The sequence below is a fragment of the Canis lupus genome, chromosome 23 (assembly GCF_048164855.1).
Source record: "Canis lupus baileyi chromosome 23, mCanLup2.hap1, whole genome shotgun sequence".
NCBI lineage: Eukaryota > Metazoa > Chordata > Mammalia > Carnivora > Canidae > Canis > Canis lupus.
The window spans coordinates 21127543-21141348 of NC_132860.1; the positions used below are offsets into that span (position 1 = coordinate 21127543).

The following is a 13806-nucleotide window of genomic DNA, read 5'->3' on the forward strand; positions in this document are numbered from 1 at the left end:
ATTCTCTTTATCATTTGTGTTTACATGCTCTGTGTGTGTATGGGCATATGTGTACACAAACACATAATTCTTTTCTGAACTATTTAAAGGTAAATTACATATTTCATGGCCCTGTTTATCCCCAAACACTCAGATGTGTATTTACTAAGAACAGGGATATATATTACATTGATATACTTTAATACAGTCCTTTCCAATGTTATCAGTTGACCTAATAATGTCCTATATAGCATTTTTTCCCCTCAAGTATAGTGTCCGTCCAAGATCAAGTACCACATTCACTTGTCATGTCTCTTTAACGTCTTTCATCTAGAACAATCTTCACATCCTTTATATTTTCTAATAGATATTTTTTAAGTATATCGACCCCCTTCTCCTTTTTTTGTTAGCAGAAAGTTCATAATGTTGAACTTTCCTGATTTTCTTCACAACTGAAGTTATACATTCTCAGCTAGACTACTGAATAAGTATTGTGTCTTCTGGGTACCATGTCTTGGAGGAACATGATTTCCATCTCTCCCTCATTGGTGATGTTAACCTTTGATCACCTGGTCAAAATGTTGCCCAATTTCTCCACTAAATAATTGCTAGTTTTTTTTCTCCTCCCTTCCAACTAATAAGTAGTCTCTGTAGGAAATCTCTAAGAATGTGCAAATGTTCTACTCCTCATCAAATCTGCCCTCAGATTTGACATCCACTGATGATCCTTACCTGATTCAATATTTACCAGAATGTTTACAAAATGATGATTTTTCCCTCCAGATTTTCTCCTTCCCCATTTACCAGCTGACTCCTGCCATTCTACTCTAAGTGCAAGTCCTCATTTCTCCCTCATTGATTTATGTATTTATTTATTATTAGCATGGATAATACATTCATATATTCCTATTTTTCCAATAGTTTACTTTGTACTTTGGTGCTCAAACTGTCCCAGATTTGGCCAGTTGACATCCTTCCGTGTCTTTGTGACATGCTCCCATCACTTATTAAAGGAATTTATTACTCTCTTACTTTCTGGATTAAAAAAATATCCTAGGCTTATCTTATATCTATCCTGTGGTAGCCCTGGAATCATCCACTCTCTGAGGAGCCCTAGTAAGCAATTATCTTAGCAACTAAGATCTACTCAGGTTTATTTTTTTTTCTACTCAGGTTTATATACACATATACACACATTCATGTACATATACACATGCATATAAGCATGCATACACAAACAATATGTGTGCATGGGACGCCTAGGTGACTCAGTGGTTTAGTGTCTGCCTTCCGGCTCAGGACACGATCCTGGAGTCCTGGGATTGAGTCCCACATCAGGCTCCCATAGGAAGCCTGCTTCTCTCTCTGCCTCTGTCTCTGTGTCTTTCACGAATAAATAAATAAAATCTTAAATACATACATGTGCACATTTTTAAATGCAATGGAAATTACAGAGTAGAAGTTTATAAGACCAGCTCATGATTTTTCTCCAGAATTCAGAATAAAGGAATGAATAATGATGAAGATTAAAGAAATGGAGAAGAGATCCAGAAAATCCAACATATAAGTATGAATTCTGGAAGGAAACCACAGAAAATATAATAAGAACCATTATCAAATAACTGATAAACAGATTACCTAGCCAGGAAAAAAATTAGATTGGTATCATATTTACCCATAGTGCCAACTATCAGAAGGCAATGATGCAGTTTGGAGAAAAAATTTTGTGACTCCAGAATGCAATATTTAGCCAAGCTGTGATATAAGGACCTTATAAAGTCATTCTAGGCATAAAGAGCTTAAAATTTTTAACACCTAAAACTTCCTTCTTAGAAAAAATACTCAAAAGAAATATTACAGCTACTTAAGAATGAAAATAATGAAAAGATGTGATATTTCTAAAAATAGTAATGTGACAACATGGATGGACTTAGAGGGTATTATGCCAAGTGAAATAAGTTAGATAAAGACAAATACCATATTTCACTTATATATGGACTCTAAAAAACCAAAACCAATGAATAATCAAACAAAAAGCAGAAATAGACCCATAAATATAGAGAACAAACTGAGAGTTGCCAGAAGGGAGGGGGTAAGGGGCTGGGCAAAATGGGTGACAGAGAGTGGAAGATTCAGCTCTAGTTATGGAATGAAGAAGTCACGGGGATGAAAGGGACAGCATAGGGGTATAAACAATGGTACTGTAATAGAATTGTATGGTGACAGATGGTAGCTACACTTGTGGTCATCACAGCATAATGTACAGAATCACTTCTCAAATCATTATATTGTACCCCTGAAACTACTGTAACATTGGTTGTCAACTATACTTCAATTAAAACAAAAATGGTAGTGGGTAAACAAAACCAGTAAACCTTAGATGTCAAAATAGTTGTTAGCTTTGTTATCAAACTAAGCAAAGGTCAAAGGTTTGAGTAAAATAAAACATACATAATGGAAAATAATGAGTAGTATTAATAACCTAGCTCTAAGATCCTGGATTCTTTTAACAAAAACTGAGAGTTTGGTGAAGAGCCAGGGATGGAAGAAGGAACTAACAGCAGTCCTGTGGGGTTTCCTGGGCCTGGCATCACAAGGCCTGAGCCCCCACTCTGCTTTTTCACCAACATCCCCAGTCCCTAGAGGAAAGTTCAAGGTCTGGGGTCTATGTCAATTAGAGTATGGGACCAGGGGATACTCTCCATACTTGGCCAAAGAAGATGCCCTTTGCTTGAGGATGGTTCAGGGTGTCCTCTACTTTACATTTGGCCTAATGGCCCTGGGGCTGGGGATGCCCACAGGCAGAGTTGATAATAGTTGGTAGTTGGCCAAGAGGCAACTCAGAAGCAATGTGACCTTCCAGGGGATAAAAGTAACTGATCAAAGTGACTTCACCTAAGAAAAGAAACTCAAGCCCACGAAGTTCTTTATGTGCAGAAGGGAACTAGTCTAGGGAATCATTGTGCAGAGGGCTAAGACCAATAGTTCTGTCCTGGTCTCTTCCTATGGGCGAGAATCTCAGCAGCTGCCCCTCTACACCACATTGGCTGGAAACAGTGGCTATGGCTTATTAAGACCCTTTTTTCTAGACCCTGCCAGCTAATACAGAACTGGGCTGAATAGGCTAAGAACTACAGTGAGGGCACATTTACATTTCTCTTGCTCAGGCTTCTAGCCCTCTAACCCCATCACATTCTAATGGAATGTTCACTTATTTGCCTCCCCTACCAGACTGTAAGCACCCTGATCCCCTGCCCTATGTACAACCCTCGACAAAGCCAATGTATGAAGACTTTGTCCTGCAACTTTCATTTATAAGTGAGACTAAATAAAATGAAGCTATGTGATTCCCAAGACTTTCCTAGGGACTCTCAGGACACAGGACCCTTATCTCAGTTGGAGGGTCTATCACAGAGTGGTGGAGACAGGGCAGGGATCCTCAGTACCAGTGAAGGTGGCATAGGCATGGTGCAGCTCACTGAGGTGGCTGGCTGTGTTCTGGAACTGACGCTCCAGGGAGATGAGCTGGCGCTCAGTGCTCCTCTGCTCTTGTGTTGGGTCCATGAAGGGGCCAGATAGGGCCTTGTCAATCAGGCCTTCCAGCTCCACCAATGCTGCTGCTATCAGCTGCTGCAGCTTGGGCACAATAGCATATCGCTTGCTGAGCAGGAACTCTGAGGCCTGGCTTTTCTCGAATTGAAATGCCTCCCACACATCCAGGAGCTGTGGGGCAAGCAGAGTGCAGTCAAGAAGCGAGCATCGGGGAGGAGGGTGGGAGGCATGGGTGACTTCAGGAATTGCCTTCTCACCGAGATGTCCAGGGCCTCATTCTCATCACTAAAGAGGCTAAAGTGGTTGCGGATGACTTCGTGGAGTGACTGTATGTATTCCATGCGCTCCTCCAGCATGTTGTACTGCTCGTTGGCTTCGTTTAACTGCAGGGGCTACAGCATGAGACCAGGACCCCCACAACCCTGCACACCAGTTTGGGCTTATCCCTGAGGGCACTCCTGCCTTCTAGAGGCTCCAGACCCTAGCAGCCTCCTTTTACCCAACTGGGATCAGGGGCACAATGGGATCAGATCCCATCTGACCCAGGTCTCTGTCAAGACAGCACAGCTCTTCCCAACCAAATCATTACTCTGTTGACAGGGCAATAGATCTCTTGCTGACCATCACAGAGAGCAGAACCACGTCTCTCATTATGCCAGGGCTTCTGCCTGACTTGAGGAAACTGACGGCCATGAGAACAGGGTGAGGGTTAGTAAGGGCAGATCACATACATGAGTATCGGGGCCCACTGGGAGCTCACCAGAGACCTGAAGAAAGTGTGCTGAGCAGGTGAGCAAGATGGAAAAGGAAGATACGAGGAGCCTACCTTTTGGGAGCACCGTGCAATGGCATCAATGTCTGAATTGATGCCCTGGAAGACCTCCGTGAAATCCCTGAGCTCTGTTATTAGTTGCTGACTGCGGGTCCGGCACTCATTCTGCACATGTGTAAGAATGTCCCTCCTGATGCTATCCAGCTTGGATTCTGAAGAAAAGAGAGAGTTAGGTCTTTGGGGTTTATTGAAAGGGAAGGGGTGCTGGGGAAGTGCTGTGGGTCCAGAGTGGGGAAGGGGGAAAGGGAAGTCAGACCATGAACTCATTCCCTCACTCAGTGAGCACTTACTGGACCCCTGCCTAGTGTCCGGTCAGGGCTGCTATTCACTGGTGCTGTCCACAGCTCTCCACACCTACTAAAGGCTGTGCTGGGCACCAGGAGATCAGGGTGAGTGGGTGAGACAGGAAGTGTTCCCACCCTCAGAAGTTGACAGTGTGGTGGCAGAGACAGACAAATGAACAATCACAAACCGTGTGATAAAGGCTCTGTGAGGGCTCAGGAGCCCTCAGCCTGACATAGTGAAAGGAGAGGAGGCCTGAGGAGGCTGGGAAAGGCCTCCTCTGGGAGGAAACAATGGAGTTGAGTGTGTGAAGTAGGTAATGCTCCAAAGAGCAAAGGCACATCAAGCAGATGAAATAGCACACCTTGCAAAGGCATGGGAATGACATGTTCATGAATGGCAGAATGCCCTATTGGGATCAAAGTTTTCTGTTTCAGGAGTCTTAGTGGCTCTACTCTGAGAGAAGAGATACCAAAGACAATGTGTAATCTGCCTTTTTTGTTTTTAAGGGTTAACAGAAAGAAGCTGTCAGGTGCATATGGGGCTAGAAGGTTATCTTGGAGGCTGCCTTTGGTGATACGAACATCTCCACTATTTCTAAGGGCCGGAATAACACCAAATCACTGACACCACTAAGATATTATTGATTATAAGAAGTACCACACCTGGGCAGCCCCAGTGGCGCAGTGGTTTAGCGCCACCTGCAGCCCAGGGTGTGATCCTGGAGACCTGGGATCGAGTCCCATGTCAGGCTCCCTGCATGGAGCCTACTTCTCTCTCTGCCTGTGTCTCTGCCTCTCTCTCTCTCTCTCGCTCTGTATTTCTCATGAGTAAATAAAATAAAAATAAAATCTTAAAAAAAAGATTAAAAAAAAGAAGCACCACACCAAAAGAAAAAAGCAATGCCATCTAAACTCTAGCATGCCATCAATTATAACACACCTTTTAAGTTCAGAGATGTTAAAATATGCAAAGAACAGCAAAATACAATATAGAAATATGATATGCAGGGGTGCCTGCTTGACCCAATCAGTTAAGTGTCCAATTCTTGATCTCAGCTCAGGTCTCAGGTCTTGATCTCAGGATCATGAGTACAAGCCCTGCGTCCAGCATAGAGCTTACTTACAAAAAAAGAAAAAAAAAGTAGTATGATATGGAGTATAGCATGAAATACAGTATAGTATGTTTGCTTACTGCATTCCATATAGAATGTCAACTACTAAAAAAAAAAAAAAAAAAGAATGTCAACTCCTTTGCCTGTATTAACCCTTTTAATACAGAGTTCCAGAACTGTTCTCACAAAAACCCTTCGAGGTAGATAATATTTTTGGCCATGTTTTTTATAGATAAGCAAACTGAGCCTCAGGGAGGTTCAACAATATTATCAATATCAAATAGTGGCAACAAAAGTCCAGGACCAGTTGGCTTCACAGGCAAATTCTACCAAGCATTTAAAGAAGAGTCAATACCGATTCTTCTTGGGGATCCCTGGATGGCTCAGTGGTTTAGTGCCTGCCTTCAGCCTGGGGTGTGATCCTGGAGGCCCGGGATCGAGTCCCACATCAGGTTCCCTGCTTCTCTCTTTGCCTATGTCTCTGCCTCTCTCTCTCTCTCTGTGCCTCTCATGAATAAATAAATAAAGTCTTTAAAAAAATACCTATTCTTCTCAAACTATTCCAAGAAATAGAAAAGGAAGGAAAACTTTTAAATTCATTCTACATGTTTCTTCAACAAATAGTATTGGGAAAACTAGACAGCCACATGCAAAAGAATGAAACTGGGCTACTTTTTTATACCATACCCACAAATAGATTCAAAATGGATTAAAGACCTAAATGTGAGAACTAAAACCATAAAAATCCTAGAAGAGAACTCAGGCAGTATAACCTCTTTGACATTGGCCATAGCAACTTCTTTCTAAAAATGTCTCCTGAGGCAAGAGAAACAAAAACAAAAATGAACTATTGGGACTTCATCAAAATAAAAAGCTTCTGCACAGTAAAGGATACAATAAGCAAAACTAAAAGGCAACCTACAGAATGGAAGAAGATATCTGCATGTGATATATCTGATAAAGGATTAGTATCGGAAATATATAAAGAGCTTATAAAACTCAACACTCCAAAAATGAATAATCCAATTAAGAAATGGGCAGATGGGGCCTGTGTCTCTGCCTCTCTCTCTCTCTCTTTCTCTCTGTGTGTGTGTGTCTCTCATGAATAAATAAATAAAACTCTTAAAAAGAAAAAAAAGTTCAGATGGGGATCCCTGGGTGGCTCAGCGGTTTGGCACCTGCCTTTGGCCCAGGGCGTGACCCCGGGATCCCGGGATCGAGTCCCGCATCGGGCTTCCTGCATGGAGCCTGCTTCGCCCTCTGCCGGTGTCTCTGCCTCTTTCTCTCTCTGTCTCTCATGAATAAATAAATAAAATCTTTTAAAAAAAGGAAATGGGCAGATGACAGGAATACTTTTCCAAATAAGACATATAGATAGCACATGAAAAGATGCTCAATATCACTCATCATCAGCGAAACTGTAATAACATATCACCTCACACATGTCAGAATGGTTAAAATTAATAACATTAAAAACAACAAGTCTTGGGACACCTGGATGGCTCAAGTGGTTGAGCATCTGCCTTTAGCTTAGATTGTGATCCTGGGGTCCTGAGATTGAGTCCCACATCGGGCTCTCTGAGGGGAGCCTGCTTCTCCCTCTGCCTATGTCTCTGACTCTCTCTCTCTGTGTTTCTCATGAATAAATAAATAAAATATTTAAAAAAAAAAAAAGAAACAAGTCTTGGCAAGGATGTGGAAAAAGAGGAACCTCTTGCATCGTTGGTGGGAATACAGACTGTACAGCCTCTGGAAAACAATATGGAATTTCTCAAAAAGTTAAAAATAGAACTACCCTATGATCCAGCAATTGCACTACTAGGTATTTACCCACAGAATACAAAAAATACTAATTCAAAGGGATACATGCACCCAAATGTTTATAGCAGAATTATCTACAATAGCCAAATTATGGAAGCAACCCAAGTATCCACTGACTGATGAATGGACAAAGAAGCTGTAGTATATATACACAATGGAATATTATTCAGCCATAAAAAGAATTAAATCTTGTCATTTGCAAAACTGATGGAGCTAGAGAGTATTATGCTAAGCAAAATAAGTCAGACAGAGACAGACAAATACTATATGCTTTCACTCATATGTAGAATTTAAGAAACAAAACAACTGAGCAAAGGGGAAAAAAGACAGAGAGAGGCAAACCAAGAAACAGGCTCTTAACTATAGAGAGCAAACTGATGGTTACCAGAGGGAGGTGGGTGGGGGGTGGGGGATGGGTGAAACAGGTGATGGGGATGAAAGAGCACAGTTGTAGTGATGAACACCGGGTGATGTATGTAAGTGATGAATCACTATATTGTATACCTGAAACTAATAGTACACTGTATGTTAACTAACTGGGATTTAAATAATAGCTTAAAAAAGTGGGGCTCCTGGGTGGCTCAGTAGGTTAAGCATCTGCCTTTGGCTCAGGTCATGATCTCAAAGTCCTGGGATCAAGCCCCACACTGGGCTCCCCAATTGCTGGAGTGTCTGCTTCTCCTTCTCCCTCTGTCTCCTCTCCTCTGCTCATGCTCTGTCTCTGTCTCTCTCAAATAAATAAATAAAATCTTTTAAAAAAAATCACACTGTGGCAGAGCAAAGATCCAAACTCAGACAGCCTGGTTCCACGGATTATGGAAATACACTGGGCATGACCCTCTGGAGCCTTGAAGGAAATAACCAATGGGACTCAATACCAAGAGCTGAGACTGAGAAAACCGAGAGAGAGGGAGCCCCTAGAGGGGCACCTGAGGTTGAGTAGAACACAAGGAAGAGAACTTACCCTTTCCAAACTAGCCCTGTGGCCTATCACGGTAGCTAGGCTATTGCTATCACCAGCAGTGTCAGGGCAGGTGACGGCAGAGAGGAGCTCAACAGCGACATCGTATGGTATAAGTCAGCACTAGATCGAAAATACCAGGGCTGCTGGGGGGCAGAAATTGGAGATGGATGGAAAAGCAGATTTGAGTGGTATTTAGGAAGCAGAAGGAAGGAAGGAATTTGGTGACAGGTGGGATGTGGTGGAGTAAGGAAGAGGGAAGACTAAAGGATGAACACTAACTCACAAAAGTGAATAATTATGTCATTCACAGTTAAGGAAGTCCAGGCAGAAGAGGAACAGCGTTGGAGGATAAGCAGACAAGATTAGATCACAAGAAGGATGAGGTTGGCAGAGGGGAATAAGGTTAAGTGAAAAAATGAAGCACCTACTGCATGCCTGTTTCAATGCTAGAAACATTGCAAATAACACCTCATTTACTCTTCCTTGTCATAATCCTGTGAGTGACGACATTATTATCTCCATGTTACAAACAAATGAACGGAAGCTCAGTGATCTGAGGTCACATAAACCAGTGAAAAGCAGACCCAGGATTCTGAACCCCATCTTGCTCTCTCTCCATCTGTTCTTCTTGAAGAGGCCAGTTGATCTTGGACTTAAGGACCAAGAATCTAACAAACTAGAAAGAACAGAGACTTCCTAAATAACACTGGAGCAAAGCCTGCCCAAAACAGGGTCAGAAGCCAAGTAGGCCAGTCATAGGCCCTCTCTATTCCTGCCATGCCAGCCCGAACCCCCTGTACATTTAGGTGGGGTGGAGGGAAGTATGGGGAATTTCTTCGGCCCAAACGATGTATAATTAGGCATGTGCTTTCATCTGCTGAAGAGCAAAGACAAGGAGGGCAAGGCAGGCAAGCATTTTCAAGCAAGCTCTTTCGGGGCCACCCAAGGCCACCCACCTTCATAAGGAAAGTAAGCATGGGCCATGGGTTTGATAGCATCTACTCTTTGCAGGAAGCCAACACTATTGGTCATTGCGAGCTAGGTGAGAAAACAAATCAATATTTTCTAGAAGAACAAATCAATGGCCTCCCAATCTACCCTACTGTGAGACTTTCTAAGTCCAGCTTCTAGGCAGAGACACTTTACTAGTAAGCAATGAGACACTTTACTAGTAGCCTGAGACAGCCTTCCTTTGGGAAGGAAGGAAAAAAACAAAGGAATGAAACTAGGTCTTAAACCAGATTTCTCAGAAACACAGGGAGACCAACAACTGGGCCCTAGCCTAGCATGGGTACATAGAGACAAGAGGGAAACTGAGATGGGTTGAAGAGGAAACAGATGGCACAGTGGGCTTGAGCTCCACTTTCCATGTGGAAGTTTGGGAAGATACCACTTTTCAGAGTGTCTGTGTGTTAATGCATTGTGGCAAAAAGAGGACCAAATACAATGCTGCTCCCAAGTCCTCCACAATTCCCAAATGGGAGGGGATACAGAAGACAAGGAGAGTTAATAACCAGTGGGCCTGATGAGTTCCTATGTAGAGGAGTGATGGGTTCCTATGTAGGTTCCTGAAGCAGAAGCTATGGGGCCGGCCAGCCTAAGATGAAGACTAGGTGAAGGGTTCACTAAAATCACAAGGATCTGCAAAGCCATCAGGAGCCAATGCAGGGCAAAGTCACCAAAGCAGACACTCTGGGCTCCTACTAGCCAAGAGAACACACATAGTTACACCAGCTTAGGCCACAGCCGCACCAGAAGCAGCAATGTTAAAAGGAGGCCAGAGACCAGGCAGGATGTACTACATCTCAGCGACGGTTGACAGAAGCCAGCAAAGAAAAGTCTACAGTCCAGCAGCTCTCTCCAATGCCAGATGCCACCTTGCAGGGGAAGAGGAGCAGAGCGCACTTGAGAATAAAAACAACCTAGATCTGTAGAATGAATTTTTTTTTTTAGAATGAATTTTGAATTGACCAAATACCCAAAATAGCCTGAATTCACTTTCAATTGGAATACATTCTTCCGTCATCTGCAGAAGTTGGGACTACAGAGTAGGACAATAACAGTTAAAGAGAATAACTTTTTATACGTGCAGATTATAGTGTCAATTCTGACTGCTCCATGTGGAGAGGGGCACTCTTGATTCCCAAGAATATCTGCAAAGAAACTGAGCACACTAGCCTAAGGAGTAGGTTAAGATTTTTCTTAGTCATATTTGGTTTGAACTACTTCCATGACAAAAAAATAGAAGGTGTCAGGTGACAGAAATGTAACTCCTAAAAAGTATGGGGAATGAGCAGAGCCTATCTTCTGTAATAATCATACCTTTAATTGCAAAGGGAAGGGCCTGAGACCTGGCTTTTTGGAGGTTCTATAGGTCCAATGAGGGGCCTTCACCAAAAGTCCTTGGAGAACATTCCAAGCCCAAGGAGGGCCATGTGGATAAGATAAGGAAGGTGGAAGGAAAGAAGATAAAAAGCACTCACCCATCTCTAACTGTACATGATGGCAGCTCAGCAGCATCAATCTGCCTTTTGTGACTAACTTGTTAGGTATATTGGAGACACGGGTCTGCCAAACGTTCAGGCAGCTCACCAGCATTACGTAGTTCTTGATAGGACAACCTCTCATGGACTCCAGCTTCTGAGGCCCCCAGGCTTGCAGGAACTCGTGAATGCCTGTCATCCAGTGATGTTCCCTGCAGAATTCCTTCACCTCCCGCAGCATGCCCTAGGCACAGACAAGGTGCTTAGGGCAGAGGTGGGTGCCTATCACTGCCCTCCTTAAACCTCTGTTCTCACCTCCAGCAAGGTCTGTTGCATAGTCAGTGCCTGCTGGATTCGGGGACTGTTGTCCAGGTCCTCTTGCAGCTGCTTAAAGTTGAAGGGCAAGAACTGGCCCCCCAGCTGGTACCCACGGACCTCCAAGGCTTGAGTAACTGTGTGAGACTTCCAGGGCCACACCAATCCTATATTTGGGCCACAGAAGATGTGCACAGCCTCGCTGGGCTGGCCCTGAAGTTTGGGCATCACGAATTCTGTGTTCCCTTCTTCTTCTTCTCCTTCTCCTTCTCCTTCTCCTTCTCCTTCTCCTTCTCCTTCTCCTTCTCCTTCTCCTTCTCCTTCTTCTTCTTCCTCTTCCTCTTCCTCTTCCTCTTCTTTTTCTAGTGGGGCACATGCCATAATCGTCCATGAGTACCCTGCAGGGCCTCCACACAACCTCTCTCTCTATGTGAGTGTATACATTACACACACACATATAAACACATACACACACACATGCACACACACTCCTTGCTCCTGAGTTTACACATACATCCATATCACAAACACAGACCCACTGAGGGAATTTATTATTTAGGGTTCAAGTTCAGAAAACAGAATTTACTTTAGTTAGTATAAGCAGTAAGGGAATTATTATAGAATATTAAATGGTTTGCAAATAGTTGGAAGAACTGAAAAACAAAAATACTCTAGGCTGAGCATCTATGGCTCTGTGCTGCCTGGCAATTGGGATGTCACTGCCACACTACCAGCTACAAAAGCATACTACCTCTGCTATGATCTCCTCCAGCAGAATGGTTGGCATATATGCTGTCTCTTTCCCATTCTTACCTTAGTTCTGAATTGAAGTCTCATTCAGATCTAAATCACAAACAACACTTAGCTGCAAGGAGGTCTGGGAAATGTAGTTCATAGAACTCTAGCCTCTGCAGAACAGAGGAGATAACAAAGATGGTGCGCATGGCAGTCCTCAGTATCTGCCTCAAGGAATATCTTTGAGGCTGGCTTCCCCCTTTAACTCCTTAGAAACTGGTTAATTGCCAATTTCACTATTTGTGTTAAAACTTTGTGCAAAATGGGGGAAAAGCATCGAAATGTTCAGAAATTAGATGCACAGTACCAACACCTAAAAATAAAGTGCTCCCCCACCAAGGCTCAGTCCTCAGATCTCATCTCTTCTCCATCTGTATTTACTTTCTAGTAGAACTCATCCAGTTTCGTGTTTTTAAATACCATCTATTTGCTCTCAAATTTATATTTGGTTTGCATCTCTCCCTGAATTCCAATCTCATTTAAACAACTGCCTATTCCATATCTCTACTTGGATGTCTAACATGCACCTCAAAAAGAGCTCTGATTTCTCCCTTACCCCAAACTGCTCCTCCTACAGTCTTCCAACTTCAGCAAATGCAAACTGAATCTTTCCAGTTGTTCCAGTCAAAAACTTGAGTTATCTTTGACTCTTACCCCCCACACACAACACAAAATCCATCGAGTCTATATTCAAAACATATCCAGAATCCAACCACCTCTCATCACCTCCACCATCACCTACCCCTTGCTCTACTCCAAGCTATCAGCAGATCTCGCTGCATTGCTGCAATATGCTTCTGACTTGTCTCCCTGCTTTGGGCTCTTGCCTCCAAAGCTTTATAGTCTCTGCCCCACATAACATCAAGAATGATCCTTTAAAAATAATGCCAGAGGGGCACCCAGGAGGCGCAGCGGTTGAGCGTCTGCCTTCAGCCCAGGGCCTGATCCTGGAGACCCTGGATCGAGTCCCGTGTCAGGCTCCCTGCATGGAGCCTGCTTCTCCCTCTGCCTATGTCTCTGCCTCTCTCTCTCTCTCTTCGTTTGACAGAGGTCTCATGAATAAATAAATAAAATCTTTAAAAAAAAGATAAAAAATAAAATAAAATAAAATAAAATAAAATAAAATAAAATAAATAATGCCAGAAGAGATTCTGGAAACACAAGAGACTCCTAACACTGGGAAACGAACAAGGGGTGGTGGAAAGGGAGGTGTGGGGTGGTTGGGGTGACTGGGTGCGGGCACTGAGGGGGGCACATGATGGGATGAGCACTGGGTGTTAGGCTATATGTTAGCAAATTGAACTCCAATAAAAGAAATAAAAAAAAAGAGAGAGAGATTCTGGAGAAATGGTGGAAGTGACAGTGTCGTTTTGAAATCTTTCCCAAGTTCCTATGTAAAACGACATAAAAGTGACAATTAGACAGTAAAATCCCAGACCCAACAACATTTTAGTGAAAATGGAAGCAGGAGATCTTTACAAATCCCAAAACACAAGTAAGTGGGGACAAAGCACCTACACACTCAAGACTTACATGGCATCGCTGTTTGTAGGGAAGGAAGCAGAGGGGAGCAATGAGACAACTGACAGAACTAAGACTAGGAAAACAGTTTGTATTGGAATACTCCATGGGCATTTCCTGGAAGGCAGAAGGCCAGTCTGAGAACAGA

At 43.1% G+C, this 13806-nt stretch overlaps 1 protein-coding gene across 1 annotated transcript in view; it reads right to left on the reverse strand.

The window, feature by feature from the left end:
• Positions 1–13806, reverse strand: part of DNHD1 (dynein heavy chain domain 1) — an 80137-nt gene that overhangs the window by 35768 nt on the left and 30563 nt on the right. Inside the window, 5 exon segments of the mRNA XM_072794249.1 lie at positions 3426–3752; positions 3755–3914; positions 4358–4515; positions 11028–11271; positions 11343–11704. Coding sequence (XP_072650350.1) covers positions 3426–3752; positions 3755–3914; positions 4358–4515; positions 11028–11271; positions 11343–11704 — 1251 coding nt within the window.